The sequence below is a fragment of the Glandiceps talaboti genome, chromosome 21 (assembly GCF_964340395.1).
Source record: "Glandiceps talaboti chromosome 21, keGlaTala1.1, whole genome shotgun sequence".
In the NCBI taxonomy this organism is placed as follows: domain Eukaryota; kingdom Metazoa; phylum Hemichordata; class Enteropneusta; family Spengelidae; genus Glandiceps; species Glandiceps talaboti.
This window is the reverse complement of record NC_135569.1, coordinates 8,385,703-8,404,039: the sequence shown is the minus strand read 5'-3', so window position 1 is coordinate 8,404,039 and position 18,337 is coordinate 8,385,703. Positions and strand designations below refer to the sequence as shown.

The window sequence follows — 18,337 nt, the reverse complement described above, 5'->3', positions numbered from 1 at the left end:
CAACACACTATTAAGACAGATACAAACTAAAACTAGTAACATTATTATTGAATGTTATATACCATTGGTGATGGTGGTGTATTGGTGATATCCAACTACTAACGCTAACTGTAGTCAGGATATAATGTAAACACTGGAAATCCCCAAACATATACACTTGAATTGTAACATATTAAAATGGTTTTCCCATAGACTTAACAATTTTATAACACATTGTGTTCAGTGATTGGCTTAGATCGTATCACATAGTACGGACTAATGAACCATAGTGACCTCAATTTGCATATAGGGGCACTAGCGACATTCTATTTTCCATAGGGCACTATTCATGTAACATGGAAGTCCTATCAGGGATTTGCTGTGACTATAGAAAGAATATGTGTTGAAGAATGTGATGTGTCATAAACGCTTATTGCCTTGCCTTATTCGGGCACTAGTAGATGTCATATTACCCTTCATGCTGTTATGTAGCAACCAATTTCCTTCAGCTTTCAGCCTTGGGGGAAAACAATTGCTGCATAACAACCCTCATCATGAGTCATGGTAACAGACATCTCCTAGTACACTCCTAGCCAAGCATTATCACTTACTTGTCTCTTTGACACACATAGAGGCAATCATTTCTGGTGCTCCTTTCATATACACATCCATGTTTCTAGAACCCAAAGTTCTAGTGATAACACTCATTCTTTGTAGGGATGATGAAAATGGAAACTGACGGACTATACCGACCTCATATGGAATCTGAAAAGAACAAAAAAGTCAAATCTAAGTAAGTAGGGTAATTACTGCAAACTTTGAAATTTTCAACAAAGACTTATTTTCGCTTATTTCACTGGAAACAGAAATATAAATATAAGTAGTGACTAAAATGCATCTTTTGTACATAAACGTGCACTAGGCTTAGTAATTCATAAAAGTTTGTCTTTGAGAACTAGTTGAATACTGTAAAATAGCAAAATTTTCTGGTGGTAATTTAAAAAATATTCACGTTTGCAGTAATACTGTAATTACAAGAGTTGTTATGGTTGGCATAAAAATAGTTACAGAATTTTATGAAATCTGAATAAAAAAAATAAGTATCCATTATAAATATATCCATTGATTTGTTTTGTTTTCAGAAATCATACAAGTTGGAACAATTGCTTTCCATTGCCTGGCGCAGTTCACCACTTTCACAACGTCTGTATGACCCACAGCCCGGCATTTAAGTATGCAAATACACTATTCCAACTCAACAACAATTTAAAATGTTTCAATATCTTAGCTCATTTTGGAAACCAATAATATATATATATATCTCACCTCAGAAACGTCTTCTGACAGGAATGTATCTGCTGTAATAGGTTTCACTACAGTTGGCATGATATTATCAAACTTAGTGGTATCTCTACCTGGCTCCTCTAATAGCTGTATGTAAAGAACACAGGCCTTCATGTTACAAGTCATTCGATACATCTATGTAGCTGTATGTAAAGAACACAGGCCTTCATGTTACAAGTCATACAATACATCTATGTAGCTGTATGTAAAGAACACCACTTTTCTTGCATGCTATGGGTTATATTATGTTAGTACTGAGCACGATATTGTGTATATTCATGATATCAGCAGGTATTTTATCTTACCCAGTTGGTAGCTTCAAACATCTTCAAATCTAGGGGGTCTCCTGTCATGTTTCCATCAATCATAGTCAAGGAATGACATGTTGCCATGGCAGCCAAAAAAGGCCCCCTAGGTAGTTCACTAACATTCTGTACAACAGGAAGGAAGTTGTCCTGTTGAAGGGGGACCACACCCCATAGATCTAAACCATCTTCAGTTAATGTGCCCGTCTGTAAGAAATTTATGAAAACAAAATATAACTCTGAAATAAAACAATCCTAGCTGCTGTATTCTGGGCATGCTGTGGAGTGACAATGTCTTTAGCTTGCAGCCCATATAGAAAGGCATTGCAATAGTCAAGTTTTGATGATATTAGAGCATGGACAAAGTTCTGACAAACTGATTACAGTAGGTTTATATTATTACGGTACAGTACAGTACAGTACAGTACAGTACAGTACAGTACAGTACAGTACAGTACAGTACAGAACATGACATTACAGTATAATACAGTACAGTACAGTACAGTACAGTACAGTACAGCATATCACATCACAGCACAGCACAGCATGGTATGGTATGATATGGATATGGTATGGTACAGTACTGTACAGTACATCACAGTACATTACAGCACAGAACAACACAACACAACACAACACAACACAACACAACACAACACAACACAACACAATACAATACAATACAATACAATACAATACAACACAACACAATACAATACAATACAATACAATACAATACAATACAATACAATACAATACAATACAATACAATACAATACCTAACTCACCTTATCAAAACAAACTAATTTGATTTTACCACACATGTTGATCCTAGGTGGACTGATACAAAATATTCCTTGTTTCTTTAACCTGTTTTGTGCGTACACTGTACCTACTGTCATGGCAGCTGGTAGTGCTGGTGGTACAACAATGGTAAAAATATCTAGTCCTTTAAAAATAATGTCTTTTACTGCAACCTGCAAAATCAAGAAAATTACAGATAACATATCTATGTTAAATTTAATCTGAGAATTGTCACTTCTAGTGAGATTTTTATCTATGGAGGCATAAGGTTTATATAGATCTATACTTAGTCTATTTTAATAATTTTCTTATAGTCACGATGTCGGATTGTCGAATGGTTAAAGAAGCTGGCTTTGAATCTGCAAGTTGCAGGTTTGAGCCCCATAACTACCGTTTGTTGCTGAATGACTTAGTCCTAGATTTGGGCAAGACTTGAACCACGATTGTGCCTCAGCCAACACAGCTGTATAATTGGGGACCTGGTAGGATAGAGGTCTATGATAATACCATAAACCCTCAGACCCTCCAGTCTGTTGAGAGTCTGTGGAGGGTCTATGATAATACAGACATCCAAAGATACAGCTAAAACAAGGAGTGTTCATCAATGATCAACACTGATAATTTTGCGAGTTGATGTTGTCTTACTCATGGCATAAAAGCAGTTTTACTGCTGGATACAGCAGGATTGTGAGTGAAGAGATAGTTTTGTTTGCATTAATCAATGTCTGGGAAAAATTCAGCAATACGGTCACATCAAGAGAACAATACAGAAAAGTACTTGAAGCAATACAAATCAAATTAAGAGGAGGAACACTGAACAGGAACAATGAATCCACTCTACAATTGGTACGGTAAGAGACCCAGGGGGAATCGTTCTAACACTTACACCACCTTAGGCTTGAGGTCATGACCTTTTTCAGGTCATGGCCTCATTTCCAGATGAAGATGGCCGTCAGTAGTCGAAATATTGGAAGACACTGATATTTTATTGCACTATTCATTGATAATTTAACAAGTAACAAAGACAGCACATACCTTGCGTATTATTAATATAGTCAAAGAATATGCAAATCCAAGTAATGCTGAAAGGTTAAAAAAAATTATGGTTATCCTTAGCCTGTTTATGGATTTGTTAAAACCATCAGAATTCTGTCCCCACAACTATAGATATACTCCATTATATCATACACACGCCAAAACATTCAAAATAGCCATCATTATTTATATAAATGTTCATAAATTAAGTGTGTACAGGACTTCGTATAATTCTCATTTATTTTCCTTTATGTCATTGGAAATCTTTGGAAACACAATTGTTTTGTTTCTACTTCTCTTTAATTCATTGTGACAAGGCCCCTTATGGCACTCATTTTTATCAACTGAATGATGAAAAGTCACGGGGACTATATTCAATCATATTCAGGTGTATTATTATAACACATGTTTTCACACAACCTTCAGTGATTGGCTTAGATTGTATCACATGGTACAGACTAGTGACCCATAGTGACCTCAATTTGCATACAGAGGGCAACATTCATTTTCTATTTTCCATAGGGCACTATTACAGTAGCACAAGACTAGTGATTTGCTTTGACTGTGGTAAGAATACATGTTGGGAAATGTGACGTGTAATAAAACACTTATTGCCTGGCCTTATTCAGGCACTAGTAGATGTCATATTACCCTTCATGCTGTTGTGTAGCAGCTATTTCCCTCTGCTTTCAGCCTTGGGAAGTAGTTGCTACATAACAGCTATTGGGGTAACAGACATCCACTAAGCCCTCATAGCCAGGCAATAAGTGTATACTATTTTGCTCAGCTGAACACAGAGAAAAATAGAGGGAATAAAATGAGTATCTTACCTAGTACAGAGAGCACTCCGATAAATTTCATGGCATCAGTGTAAAATCTGAACCCCATGGGTTTAGGATATAAAATAGATCTGACAAGTTCACCTTTGGCAGTGGAAAAACCTGTATGAAAGAAGATATACAGCTCATTTCAAGTTACTGTTCACTAGATCTATTTGATCCAACTATGCAGAAAAGATAAAGAAACCACACTACACTAAGATAGCAAGAACGCAATTTCTTACTACATTTGCCTATTATGAAATATACCATACTGCAACTAGACACTGACATGTGGGCACCAATGTATTGATGTTTGCATTTGATGTCTGTATGGTGCCACGTTAGTTCATTTCATTTAGACAAAATGAGTGTATTTATTCAATCTTGCCATCTTAAAGTGTAACATGTCCAGTTTGTGAATGGTTTCTGTGTAGTCGTATCACACATAGCTGGTGAATGGTAACTTGAAACGGCCTGTAAACACAAATAACCGACAACTATCCTTTCAGTTAAATTGTTGAAATATTTTGTTCTCAAAAGATGATTACAGAGGGAATTGTTCATACTGTAGTAACATTATATCAACATGTCACGATGTAGTTAGTATTTATGTGTTGATAGCTGATTTAATAGTCTGGTTGATAGACCCCTAACATCTATTGCATCATGGGAGTCAGCAGAAATAATGTATTCAAGTTGCACACTGAATATTCATGAGAGTTGTTTTACACTGAAGGGTATAGGAACTCAGGAGACTCATGAATATTCAGTGTGCAACTTGAATACATTATTTCTGCTGACTCCCATGATGCAATAGTCCATAGCACAGATACCCTATAAAGGCACAAGATCAACTTGATGTTTCTCTGAAATCGCAAGTAATTGTAGGTGATGTAAAATCATGAAATGACCCCAGAACTCATAGTAAATGAAAAAGTCAATTTCCTGGAGTGGTGTTCTCCTTTACAAGCGAACAAAAGTTGTCACTGAGGGTGCTAGCTGTGTCCAGACATACATGTACTATCATCATCTTTTAGCTTTATTCAGGAAAACCAGTAGTACAAGACTAATAGTTGAGCTACCATTGCTGTATGTGAACCAGGATTAACCTTTGACCTACCTGTTCTTACAACCACAGCTTTGACTTTCCCACTTCCATAGTACCTGGTTTGTATGACCTGAGTACCACAGAATAAAGTGTGTCTTTTATGTTCATCTGGGTTATAATATGGTGACTCTGTACTGGAGATGTCATGACTGTGTGGTATAGGAGTTTTTGTGACCGGAACACTCTCACCTATGTGAAATAAAACAAAAGTCAAGACACAAGTTACTACCAAAGTAGAGAGAGTATATAGTTTCAATTAGGCAGTATATTTTTTACATCTCACATGATGTTTTGTTCACACCTAAATTGTTCATAGACTGTCAAATATGTTGCGCCGTTCCACCCTCACCAACCTTCTCTCACCCAATGTGTGAGGGCGCCCCATCATGGAGTACCTTACAACAGACTAAATTGTTCACTACTAAAACTACATTGTAATCCTTATCTGAACTGGACTTTTAAATCTTTTAACCACAAATCACAAAACTATTGTCATCACATATACAAATTATATGTTAATAACATGTAAATATGTATGTAAATGTATGCAAATTAGCAGCCATGACCACATTCTAGACAGAACACTGCAAACACACAAAACTCAATATCGTGGTGCTAACTGCACATTACACAGGTTTCATTAATTCATCCCTTGTTCAACTTGTATGACTATGGAAATCTTGGCTTTCATTTACTAACTTCAAGATAAACACAAACTAAAACTAAGATTACACAAATGGGTGATAGCAATTCCTCTGTTGTGCAATTCTAATCAAATTTAATCTTGTAGCGGGACTTGTACACAATAAATAGGGATTTTACATCTCGTAGCAGATCTCACCCGAGCTATGCAAATATGCCTAGCAACAACAGTTGTCAAACATGTGATCATGGTCAAGCTTTCAATGTGGCCATATGCGATGAAGTTGAGAACAATAGTGTTGCTAAGAGTTTGACACTTTCAGCTTGACCACCCTCACTTGTGGTTGCTATGAATGCAATGGGCCATGCAGGATCTTGTGAGATCGGCCGCGAGATGAAAAACGGTTTATTATTGACTGTGTACACACACACTGACCTGTCAGCATACTTTCATTTACAATACAGTTACCACTAATCAGTACTGCATCACAGTTCATCATACAACCATTGGACGGAATCAAAATGACATCACCTGGTACTAGTAAGCCTGCATCTACAGTCTCCTCTTCTGATTGGACAAAATAGAATATGCTAATTAGCACAGGTGAATAACATTTAATGACTTGGTTAAATTCTGCACTGAGTGCATGTATCATCTAATCCTCTCATTGGAAAAAATAGATTATGCTAATTAGTCCAGGTGAATAACATGTTTAATGACTTTGTTAAATTCAGCACTGCGGCATATTCTATGATTGGACAGAATAATAAGCTTATTAGTGAATGACATGTGTAATGACCAGGTTTAATTTTGCAGTCAGAAACAAATACACATTTCCCATCTATTAGAGTAAGTAAATTTTAAGTATTACTTTGCATTGAGGAAATGGAAATAATCTTCACAGAGACAGACATAGACAGCAACACACACACACACACACACACACACACACACACACACAGAGAGCGAGACTGATAGACAGACAGACAGACAGAGGCAGACAGACAGAGGCAGACAGACAGCCACACACACACACACACACACACACACACACACACAGACTGCTAGACAGAGGCATACAGACAGACAGACAGACAGACAGAGGCAGACAGACAGACAGACAGAGGCAGACAGACAGGCAGACAGAGGCAGACAGACACTCACACACACACACACACACACATACATACACACACACAGACTGATAGAAAGAGCAGACAGACAGACAGACAAACCAATGGATTACACACATACATTGTAAGCTCCCTTGTAGAGAACCTACTAGTACTATTGGTATTAATACTTACCTTCATTTTCCCTGCATACTTGCACTGAACTACTGTGAGCAACCATATCCCGTAGCGTGATACTTTGCTGTAAAATTAATGTTACAAATGGTAAAGATTGACATAAATTGACTTTACATGTAGTCAGATGTAGTCATACAAATCTCAAATACACTCTTTCTTGTTTTTGACTGGTGCATATGCAACTGCTGACATCAGACTATGGATGAATGGAACCTGTTACAAACAGGGAAAGTAAACAAATGAATTGGATTAATAACACTTGGCTCAGCATGTTGGAAGTACAGAGACTTGTATTACACACCATGGTTTGATAAGAACAGTTTTATAACCTCTTTACGTGTACATGAAATGACAGGGGAACTGGAAATGTGTTTGTGAATGTAAAGAGGCTATGCAGCTGTTCTTATCAAATTATGTAATGTAATACAAGTCTCTGTACTTCCTACATGCTGAGCCAAGTGTTATTAATCCAATTCAGCTATTTACTTTCCCTGTATCTAACAGGTTTCGTTCGTCCACAGTCTGATGTCAGCAGTTGTACCATCGCTATTAGACAACATGAGGGCCATACTTACTCTTCTTGTTTCATAGAGAGATATTCCAATAGATATAGTAGAAATTAAAATAATACAGGTAGCATAGTAATAATACTCTTCTGCCATCCATAGAATCACACTCCAGATTTGGAAAATATAAAATGGATTTAAAACCTAAAAACATATAAAAAAGATTTTAAAAAAACATATATTAGTAACACTTAATGAGTTAAGAAGTTATGAAAAGCTCAATATATGTATATCTGTCCCATTCTTGCAAGCCAGAGCATTTTTTCCCGGCTTACGGAACAAAAAATAACACTTTCGACGTTGGCTGATAAGACTCTCTGCAGAGGGCAGTGATGTATGATGATGATCCGTCCAATCAGAACAAACTCATTAGCAGTGTATCTCATACACAATCAATGTTTTCATGTGTTTATAAGTTACTTCACTAAATAGTGACTTGGCACATGACTGTGTGTGTATACATAACTTACTTCACTAAATAGTGACTTGGCATATGACTGTATGTATAAGTTACTTCACTAAATAGTGATTTGGCACATGACTGTGTGTGTATAACTTACTTCACTAAATAGTGACTTGGTATATGACTGTGTGTGTATACATAACTTACTTCACTAAATAGTGACTTGGTATATGACTGTGTGTATACATAACTTACTTCACTAAATAGTGACTTGGTATATGACTGTGTGTATACATAACTTACTTCACTAAATAGTGACTTGGCATATGACTGTATGTATAAGTTACTTCACTAAATAGTGATTTGGCACATGACTGTGTGTATAACTTACTTCACTAAATAGTGACTTGGTATATGACTGTGTGTGTATACATAACTTACTTCACTAAATAGTGACTTGGCACATGACTGTGTGTGTATAACTTACTTCACTAAATAGTGACTTGGTATATGACTGTGTGTATACATAACTTACTTCACTAAATAGTGACTTGGCATATGACTGTATGTATAAGTTACTTCACTAAATAGTGATTTGGCACATGACTGTGTGTGTATAACTTACTTCACTAAATAGTGACTTGGTATATGACTGTGTGTGTATACATAACTTACTTCACTAAATAGTGACTTGGTATATGACTGTGTGTGTATACATAACTTACTTCACTAAATAGTGACTTGGCATATGACTGTGTGTGTATACATAACTTACTTCACTAAATAGTAGTTTGGCATATGACTTCACTTCGACATCTATACAGTTTTTACCATAGATAGCCAACCTGAGAAAGAAAAATAATTTATAAACCAGTTATGGTGAAATTCCTGACAGCAATTTACAGAGATTGCCAACATGGAAAAGGTGGTGCAGGTAGATTTTTGATTTGATTTTATTATTTTTTTTTTTTTCATGTGTGAATGTCTAGTTCAGGTAGTTATGTTTTCCATTGTTTTCCAAATCATCTGTGTTATTGGTTTCTTCCTATCAGATGTACAGCCATTACAGATTGGAAGAATAGTTTCATATTGTCTTTTTAAGTTGATGTCAGTTTCCACATCCACTATTTATGGCAAGACTTCACAATTTTCATGATTTTATTAACATTTCCTTGAATTTGTAAAAAAATAAAAAAATTTAGGGTTGGCAGTGAAAACTAGGTGGGGGTCGGTTGCACATACCTCTTCTCTTGATCACTACTACTAAAACCATGGAAATCTTCATAAAATGATGCACATTTTGTTCCAGAGTCTAGTCCCCGTAGTCTGTTAAAAGTTGCAATTTGTTGGTCCCATACGTAGGTTACTCTTTGGTGACAGAAATATCTCATCCCAATCTATAAATGTAGAGAAAATTACACATCAATAAATAAATAAATAAATGTACCAGTGAATCTTTAAAGGCCCACTTTGAAAAAAGATTAAAATTGAGGTGTGAAAAACAGCTGTCTGACAAAGCTTTAGAAAAAGTTGGTCCAGAACAAAAAAGAAATACTATGTAATCTTCATGGCTTCACTGATACGATAACACTAATGCGAGAATGTGGGATTGAAACCCTGGCCTTTAACTGATACAATAACACTAATGCGAGAATGTGGGATTGAAACTCGGGCCTTTAACTGATACGATAACACTAATGCGAGAATGTGGGATTGAAATTCTGAACTTTAAAAGCCAGGGTTTAAATCTAAGGTTCTTGTATTATCTTATCAGTGGAGCCATAAGGATTACAAAGGACCATTCTTTTGCTATGGACTAACTTTTTTCTATAACTCTGCCAGACAACTTTTTTTCAACAACCTAACTTTGAATCCTAATCCAAACTGGGTCTTTAAAGGCTATGGATTCAATACAAGGTTTTCTGGACTATGATCTTATCAGTGGAGCCATAATAATCTTTTATTTATACTGGATAGTTCTTTAAGTGTATAAACATTTGTCTCCCAAGAAGTCCAGTGAGGGCCATCCCTCATGGGTTCAGTGTTAATGCATGAGGAAACCGAAATACCCGGGGAAAATTTGCGTGTTCGGTAGAGTCAAACTGAATGACACATTTCTTACTTACAGCGTGATAAATTTAATCAAACCCTGAATGGGGTTCAAACCTCGACTGCAGTGGTAAGAGGCAAGTGGTTTAAACACTCGGCCACCGACAACCCTTAAGGATTACTCTATTGTTATGGATCAACGTTTTCTATAACTCTGTTAAAACAAACTTCGAAGTCCTTCAGACTTCATATTTTTTCAGGCTTCATGCTAGCATACATGTACATGTACAGTGTATACCTCATGTTAGTTCTAAAGTTTTCCAATCCTCAGCAAAAACATTAAAATCCAATATTTTACCTCTTTTTCACTGTCTACAAGTAAGGCCACGGTGTCATCATCTTCGGAGGAGTTCATACTTGTGCAGCGATCTCTTTCCTGGCTGGTATTTTGACTGGAACGATGATGATGATGGTAAGAAACCCTACGAAATTTACAATGAGGAACACAAAGCGATGCAAAGTATGAAACAAAAATATGCGAGAGGAGTGCAACAATGAAAACAAAAGTGCAAGGAATGTTAGTCTTAGATTCTTAACTGTATGGCTTATGTGAGTGATGACCAATTATAGCGTAGAGTGGTCATGCAAAAACAAAATTATGTTTATCCATTTACAAGTGTGAAAAGTGATGCAGATACTTTGCAATTTACATTCCTTCCTTTTAAAAGCCCAAAATAAAGTGCATACATTTGATTATCATGGTCATTATTTTACAAGCATTGAAAAAATTGCAGAAATGTTGCTATTTATGCTTTCTTTATATGAGTACCAGGTATATCATAAAGGAATCTGTATTATGTGTTAATGCACTATGAAGGTATACAATTTTGCTGTTTTATGTTTATTTATTTTCAAGCAGCATGAGGTGTACAAATGCTGTATTCTGATAAAATGAAACAAAATATCTTTTATGAGGCCAATGGAAGTTGTGTGGTTCCAATAACACCCAATTTCAAAACAGACTGGGGTAGGTAGGGAATTTTTATTTTTTATTTTTTTTTAATTTTTGGTCTGGTTCAGGTTGTTTCAATGTACAGAGAGGTCAACAGAGATTTCTCATTGATGTGATCATACTTTCTGTATGATATGCAGACAACATTGTGTGCTACACTTTATTCTGCCATGTTGCTTTGATCACAAGATAATAATGTCATAAAATCTCACTATTTCTCTCATGACTGCAAAATTTTTGATTTTCAAATTTTGCTCTCATGAAATTACCCTAAAAAGTTAAGGCTTGGCAATAAAAAAACTAGGTTGGGTTGGGTTACCGGAACCAAAGAATTATATTTTTTTGCCTGATTACTACATCAATTGTCCATGTATGTAATGGCTTGTGTGCAATAAATGAGACATTTCTATTTTTAACACTAATCCAGCTGACAATTCCTTTTAATGCAGAAATGACGATATGATAATTAGGGTGGTCACAGATGTTGAAACAATTACAGATGTTAAATTGATTTTTTTTTACTGTATCACTGTGATTAACCAAGTTACATAAACCAAAGTCTGGCAAACTGATGAGAAATCGTCACACTTTGGAGATTCTCTGAAAATGACATAAACAAGTCTCTGTAGAAGACATAGCCCCCACCCCCCACCCCCATCAGTGTGCCCTCTAATGATAGCCAAATTTTGTTGTTGTGAGTCAAAATGAGAAAAACTGACATTTCTTGTGAGTCACCACATAGTGAGATAGGGAACTCCAAATTGTGGTACGTCACTAGAAATTGTGTGTGTGTCAGTGTCATGTCAAATTTGCTTGGAAGGCACACTGCCCCCACCCTCACATATATTTGCGGATTTGGTTTGTGTGCATCGGTGGTTACGAAACCAAGGAACATATTAATACTACTCCTAACCTGGTTCATACATCATGAATATCTGACACCTATGAGTTGATGACATACATACATGTACATACATGACAATGATGTGACATTATATGCATGGACTGTGATACACAAGGCACAGTGAGACTTTGACATTTAACATTGAGGGTCAAGGTCAAGGTCAAATGGCACAATCCTGACAGAAAGTTCAACCCAGATAATGTATCACCATGATCAAACAAGTTAAAAACAAATAAAAAAGTCTGGCAAATTGATGAGAAATCACAAGACTTGTATTAGAGTAGGGAAATTCTCTGCAAAACAAATATACATGTAAAGTAAACAAGGCTTTGTAGAGAATGTATGTATGTACAATGTAATTATGTATGTATATGTATATGGCAATTAACATACATCAATGGTAGTTTATTCAGTACATTAGGCAATTGACCTCTTTGTACAAAATGAAAATAAATATAAAAATAAATATAATTTTAGAAAACAACCGGAATAGAGCATTATAAGCAAAATAAACATCACAGAAGCTGAACTAAAGGTTTGTATAAAATGCATACCTTATCACTGAGTAAACCTGTATTAAATTTTGCATTTGATTTGTGTGTAAAATTTTTATTTTTCTATGAATGCATAATAAAAGTGATGGCAAATGAATTATCCAAATCTCCACACTTATATATGAGTAATCTGTGACATAAAGTAAACCTGATTTTGAAATATATTTGTACATGTATATGACTTTGAAAATCAATGAAAATTTGCATATTCAAATCATTTTATAGTGGAAAATTAAATAATTTATAAGCTCTTAAAAAGTTATAAGCAATTGCCGCGCATAGGATCCTGGGTTTGTACCACATTTGGAAAAATCAGCCCTGGCATGTAAGAGATACACTACTTATAATAGACAGGTGGACAGATGACACACAAAACCCATTTGTATGGCCCCCTTTAGGACTACATGTATATCCTATTTGGATATTTTTAATGATAAGCAAAGCTTGGGAAAATTAAATGCACATTTACAAATTACACATACTGAAACCACATCTGTGTTAGTAGCTAAATTATAAAGTGAAGCTTACATTTATATAATTACAACGTCTAGCCTGCTGAGCAAGGACATCATACATAATACATTTACTAATACAACCTATAGTATAACACAGAAGTAAAGCACTTTCTGTATGTACCACAATCATTTATAGCATCCATATCAAGTGTAAAAGTTTACTGTTTCATTTGCTAATACAACCCATAACACCAAAATAAAGTGTTTTCTGTATGTACCACAATCGTTTATAGCATCCATATCAAGTGTAAAAGTATACTGTTTCATTTGCTAATTGACCACATTAGAAAGGCCACATGCTAGGCTTGTAAATAAAGCAATTGAAAGAGTATACTTTTACACTTGATATGAATGCTATAAATGAGTGTAACACATAGAGAAAGTGCCTTACTTCAGTGTTACTCATTGTCATGAACTATGACACATCACATCAATCAATGTGATAATATCATATTATGCAAAAGCAGAGTTGAAATATAGTGCAGTAGATCTTGGCAAAGCGTCAAATGGAAATAAATCATAGCTTCCACAGTAGCATAAACAACTAGGCTCTAAGATTATTAAAGTGGCCAGAGTGATGAGGATTGGGTATTTATTCGGGATTTTTTCATTTATAAAACAATTTTATCATGGCTTCCTACTTGAAAAATCAATGTGACACAACATTGACCAAGTCTGTGTTTGTAAGTCATTATATAATTGCAAAAAGCTAAAGAATATGCTACAAAGTTTGTTACCACGGTATGTACACAATAACAAACATTTTACATCATTTAGCAATTATTGAGTTACAAACACAGACTTGGCATATGTTGTTTTATATTGATTTTTCAAGTATGACGCCATGATAAAATTGATTTTTAAACTAAACATCCAAAATAAATACCCAATCCTCATCCATTTTGCCACTTTAAATATCAACTTACCTGTTGTTTCAATTTTAACAATCAAAGAACAAGAGTTGAAATTTCTGACTTTCGAATGTTTTAAGTTCTGAACTAATCCACTCACTACAAAAATATCATTTTTTTCAAAATAAAGCTGCTTCGACAAATTCGCATATTTCATTCATCTTTGTGGATATATTTAAAATAGTGACAACGAAGAGAAATGACAAAACACGATATATCTGTAAGTATGTCAAGTGACCATAATACATTTGTACATACCCATTATTAGCTATACTGATCAAACCAGCCTCTTCCACTAACTTAGTCAATATAACTTCTGTATGTTGTTCACCATTGATGTTCTACCAACAAAGAGTCAAATTAGAAAAAACTATTAATGAAGATGATTTGGTGTTTCATTCATGAGACAGCGTTTTTACAGACACACAGACACAGACACAGACACAGACACAGACAGACAGACAGACAGACAGACAGACAGACAGACAGACACAGACATAGACATAGACATAGATATAGACATAGACATACAAACACTCACACTCAGACAACTTCAAAAGCAAAAGAAACAATTATAGAGGCTCTATGAACAGTGGGGATGTAGAAGTAGACAAGTTACCATGTTGATTATCAGTTGGAAAGTAAACAATTGAAGCCATTAAAATCATCAAATCCACGTGTAATGATTTCAGCAGTAGTCTATTTCTATCGCAATGTGAAAGAATAGCAATGCTTATCACTTTTCGTGATGAGGTAAAAGATCCTGCTCTGTGTTTTTTTCTGTTAGAGTTGAATAGTGTCTATCTTTGTGTTAAAAACATGTCCCATGGGTGAAACACCAAGGCAACTTCATTTCTCCTGTATCTTATGAAAATGCCATGGTGATATACAAGACAAAATTTACAATGATTAACCCTGGTATAGACCAAAAACAGCATATTGTATATTTCTACTTCATCAACTCTTTAGGTAGACTATAAGATACGTTGTTTCATTCTACCCTCATTGGCCTCCTATCTAAGAGGGGTTGATCAATGTGTGAAGGCGCCCCGTCATGACACACCTCACAGACTACTCTTTGGGGCAGCAAACAATCCATGCAGCCAGTGTGGCACTTAGAATAAAAGTTATTCTCTGCCCTACCAGGTCCCTATTTACACTAGTTGACTATGGATAACAGACGCACTAATTACATGAGTTCAAACAGACCCATTAATATGCATTCAGTACTGGTTCATTTTTTAAAACAACTAATCACGTTTGAGTATACTTCAAACCAACCAATCAATGGAGTTCATTTTTTCAAACCACCTAATCATGTTTGAGTATACTTCAAACCAACCAATCAATGGAGTTATCTTACCTTCAGTAAAACCGCTTGTGCCGATTTGATTGGACATTTAGAGTATCTAGCCTTTAAGGACCACTCAGGCTTCCAATGAAAGATTAGGAATAATAATCCCACAGTGAGTACACCAAAGAAATAACAGCATGACTCCTTCAGCTTGTTCAATTTATAACCAGTGCATTCCTTTAAATCAAAAGACAATAATGAAAATGATATAGGTAAGAAATAGTGATTTTTCATGGTTTAGTTGTTGTTGTTGTTGTTGTTGTTGTTGTTTTTTTTTTTTTTGTTTGTTTGTTGTTTTTTTTTTTTTTTTTGGGGGGGTTGCTTGAAATTGCTCCCAGTGATTCATTTTGACCAGACAAATAAACACACAGACACATGCATGCATAAAATGTGGAAATTTCTATTCACGTTTTTGACTATATGACCTACAACATGTACATTGTACATGTAGATGCCTAAATTTTGTGAAGGATTTATCCAAGCAATTTGGTGCAGTACTAAGTTTTCATTTATAAGTAACTCTTCACCGACACAGTTTTCAACATAATGACACTCTTACAATCATATCACTACAACATCATTAAATGATGAAACCTGGCATGCTACTCCTGGGTCCAGTGTCACACGGGGGGTGGGGGTGTCATGAAAGTCAACCATTGGGACAGAGGACTTGTAGTGTTAGTGTCAAAGTGTGGGGTGGGGGTTAGTCATACCACTTGCATTGAAAGCAGAGTTCTGATATATGAGAAATACATGTAACCCTGACAACAGTGGTAACACTGGAACTTGGTAATTCCATGGGCAATTATCATGATTACAATAGGGCTATGATATTACATGTACATGTATATCAAAATACCACAAAACAAACAAATATACATAATGTACTACAAACAAAATGTCAGATAAGGAATATGATACTAAACACTACAAATATACATTATGTAATGTAAACAATACTAAACACAACAAAACAAACAAATATACATTGTGTAATGTAAACAATACTAAACACAACAAAACAAACAAATATACATTATGTAATGTAAACAAAATATCAGATCAGGACTATGATACTAAACACTACAAAACAAACATAATGTAATGTAAACAATACTAAACACTACAAAACAAACAAATGTGCATAATGCAATGTAAACAAACTGTCAGATCAATTTAGGAATACAAGATTGATGATGATGAAAGAGACAGCTCAGCTCAGATCATATCAGTACCATTTTTGTGTCTAACATATCAGAACTATGTCTGTTCATCTGACACATGAGAAATATATGTACACAAATGTATTTGTAATACATACTATTTAAGTGATGCATCATACATATGTACTTTAGTCTACTAATACCACACAGCACAGCCTAGTAACAACATACTGTATTGTGTACAAAATGTCACACATGTTGACTACGTATTGAACTGCACGCATATTTTGCATTCCTGTTTGTCATACATAATATTTTAATAACTCTTTTATTCCAAAAGCTGCTTCAAATTTTAACAGACGATTAGGCAGACCATGTACATAATTCTACCATTATTTTTTTTAGCATATTATACAAATCACCTTATGTTTATTATTTAATGGTACTTTATCATTTCTTGTCAAATTCTGTATATGTGTAATGTGTATTCTTTGAGTTTTCATATTTTCACTCGAAGTGCTCAATTCGAATCATTTTTGTATGTTTTTGTTTGTTTCAAAGCAGACATTGTAGTTTTTCTCAGTGAGAGTAATATGATATATTTTGTATGTGATTGTTTTCTATTTTCTAAAAAACTCATTCCATATTTAATGCACCATATGGCATATGGAGACTGCTTTGTACACTATTTATTAAAAATTTATACTGGTTGGGTAACATGCTGTATTTCCTAGAATGTGTGACAGTTCGAAACTAAGGAATCACTTTCAGCTGGGGTCAGTTTACAACATGTACTGGTCAGGGTTTGAAATTTATTTATTTTTAGTAAGTGATCCACATAAACCACCAGTTTTAGTGGTCCATAACATAACAGTTAAAGTCTAGTCCTACACATCACTCTACGATTTATCACCTTAGTACAGCCATACATATTGTATAGCTCTTTGCAATGTACTGAGTTACATTAACTATGTTCACAGATGTAAATTTTTTGATACGTTTGTTGATTTAAATATTGAGGAAAAATTTAACTTCCTTAATGTACGATGTTCACGTCGTTTAGCTATATATGTGTATAATGCTTTTGAGAGAAGGAAAACATTTTTGTTTCAATAAATATCGCCATAGATATGTTCTTTGTACTTTTCTCCTATGACATTGTATATAAGTTTATAGATGTTCTATTTGTTTAATCTGTTTTGAAAAAAAGTGACTTATAAGTCCGAAGGGGCTGGGCAGATGTATATCTGTATACGTATATTTATTGTCAATTATTGTAAATCTGCATGTCACTATAATAAACTACTACTACTACTACTACTACTACTACTACTACTACTACTACAAACAAATACTTGGACTATATTGTTTCACACTGATTTTTCAAGTGGTAAGCCATAATGATTTTTTTTTATAAATCAAAAATATAAAATGAATACCCAGTCCTCATGAAGATGGCCACTATATATAAAGTACAATGTACATGTAATGTCTACTGTAGTATTAACAATTCTAAAACATAGTGGTGAAGTGTTTGTGGCTCTCATGTCAACACCA

At 34.8% G+C, this 18,337-nt stretch overlaps 1 protein-coding gene across 1 annotated transcript in view; it reads right to left on the bottom strand.

Annotated features, from left to right (window-relative positions):
• Positions 1-18,337, bottom strand: part of LOC144451131 (polyamine-transporting ATPase 13A3-like) — a 44,749-nt gene that overhangs the window by 14,723 nt on the left and 11,689 nt on the right. The window contains exons 3-17 of the mRNA XM_078141903.1: positions 15,627-15,794; positions 14,522-14,604; positions 10,726-10,849; positions 9,561-9,715; positions 9,094-9,163; positions 7,925-8,059; positions 7,347-7,413; positions 6,475-6,606; positions 5,409-5,585; positions 4,298-4,408; positions 3,468-3,514; positions 2,417-2,605; positions 1,629-1,835; positions 1,306-1,410; positions 591-744 (exon numbers count right to left, since the gene is read on the bottom strand). Coding sequence (XP_077998029.1) covers positions 591-744; positions 1,306-1,410; positions 1,629-1,835; positions 2,417-2,605; positions 3,468-3,514; positions 4,298-4,408; positions 5,409-5,585; positions 6,475-6,606; positions 7,347-7,413; positions 7,925-8,059; positions 9,094-9,163; positions 9,561-9,715; positions 10,726-10,849; positions 14,522-14,604; positions 15,627-15,794 — 1,924 coding nt within the window. The remainder of the gene's footprint in view (positions 1-590; positions 745-1,305; positions 1,411-1,628; positions 1,836-2,416; positions 2,606-3,467; positions 3,515-4,297; positions 4,409-5,408; positions 5,586-6,474; positions 6,607-7,346; positions 7,414-7,924; positions 8,060-9,093; positions 9,164-9,560; positions 9,716-10,725; positions 10,850-14,521; positions 14,605-15,626; positions 15,795-18,337) is intronic.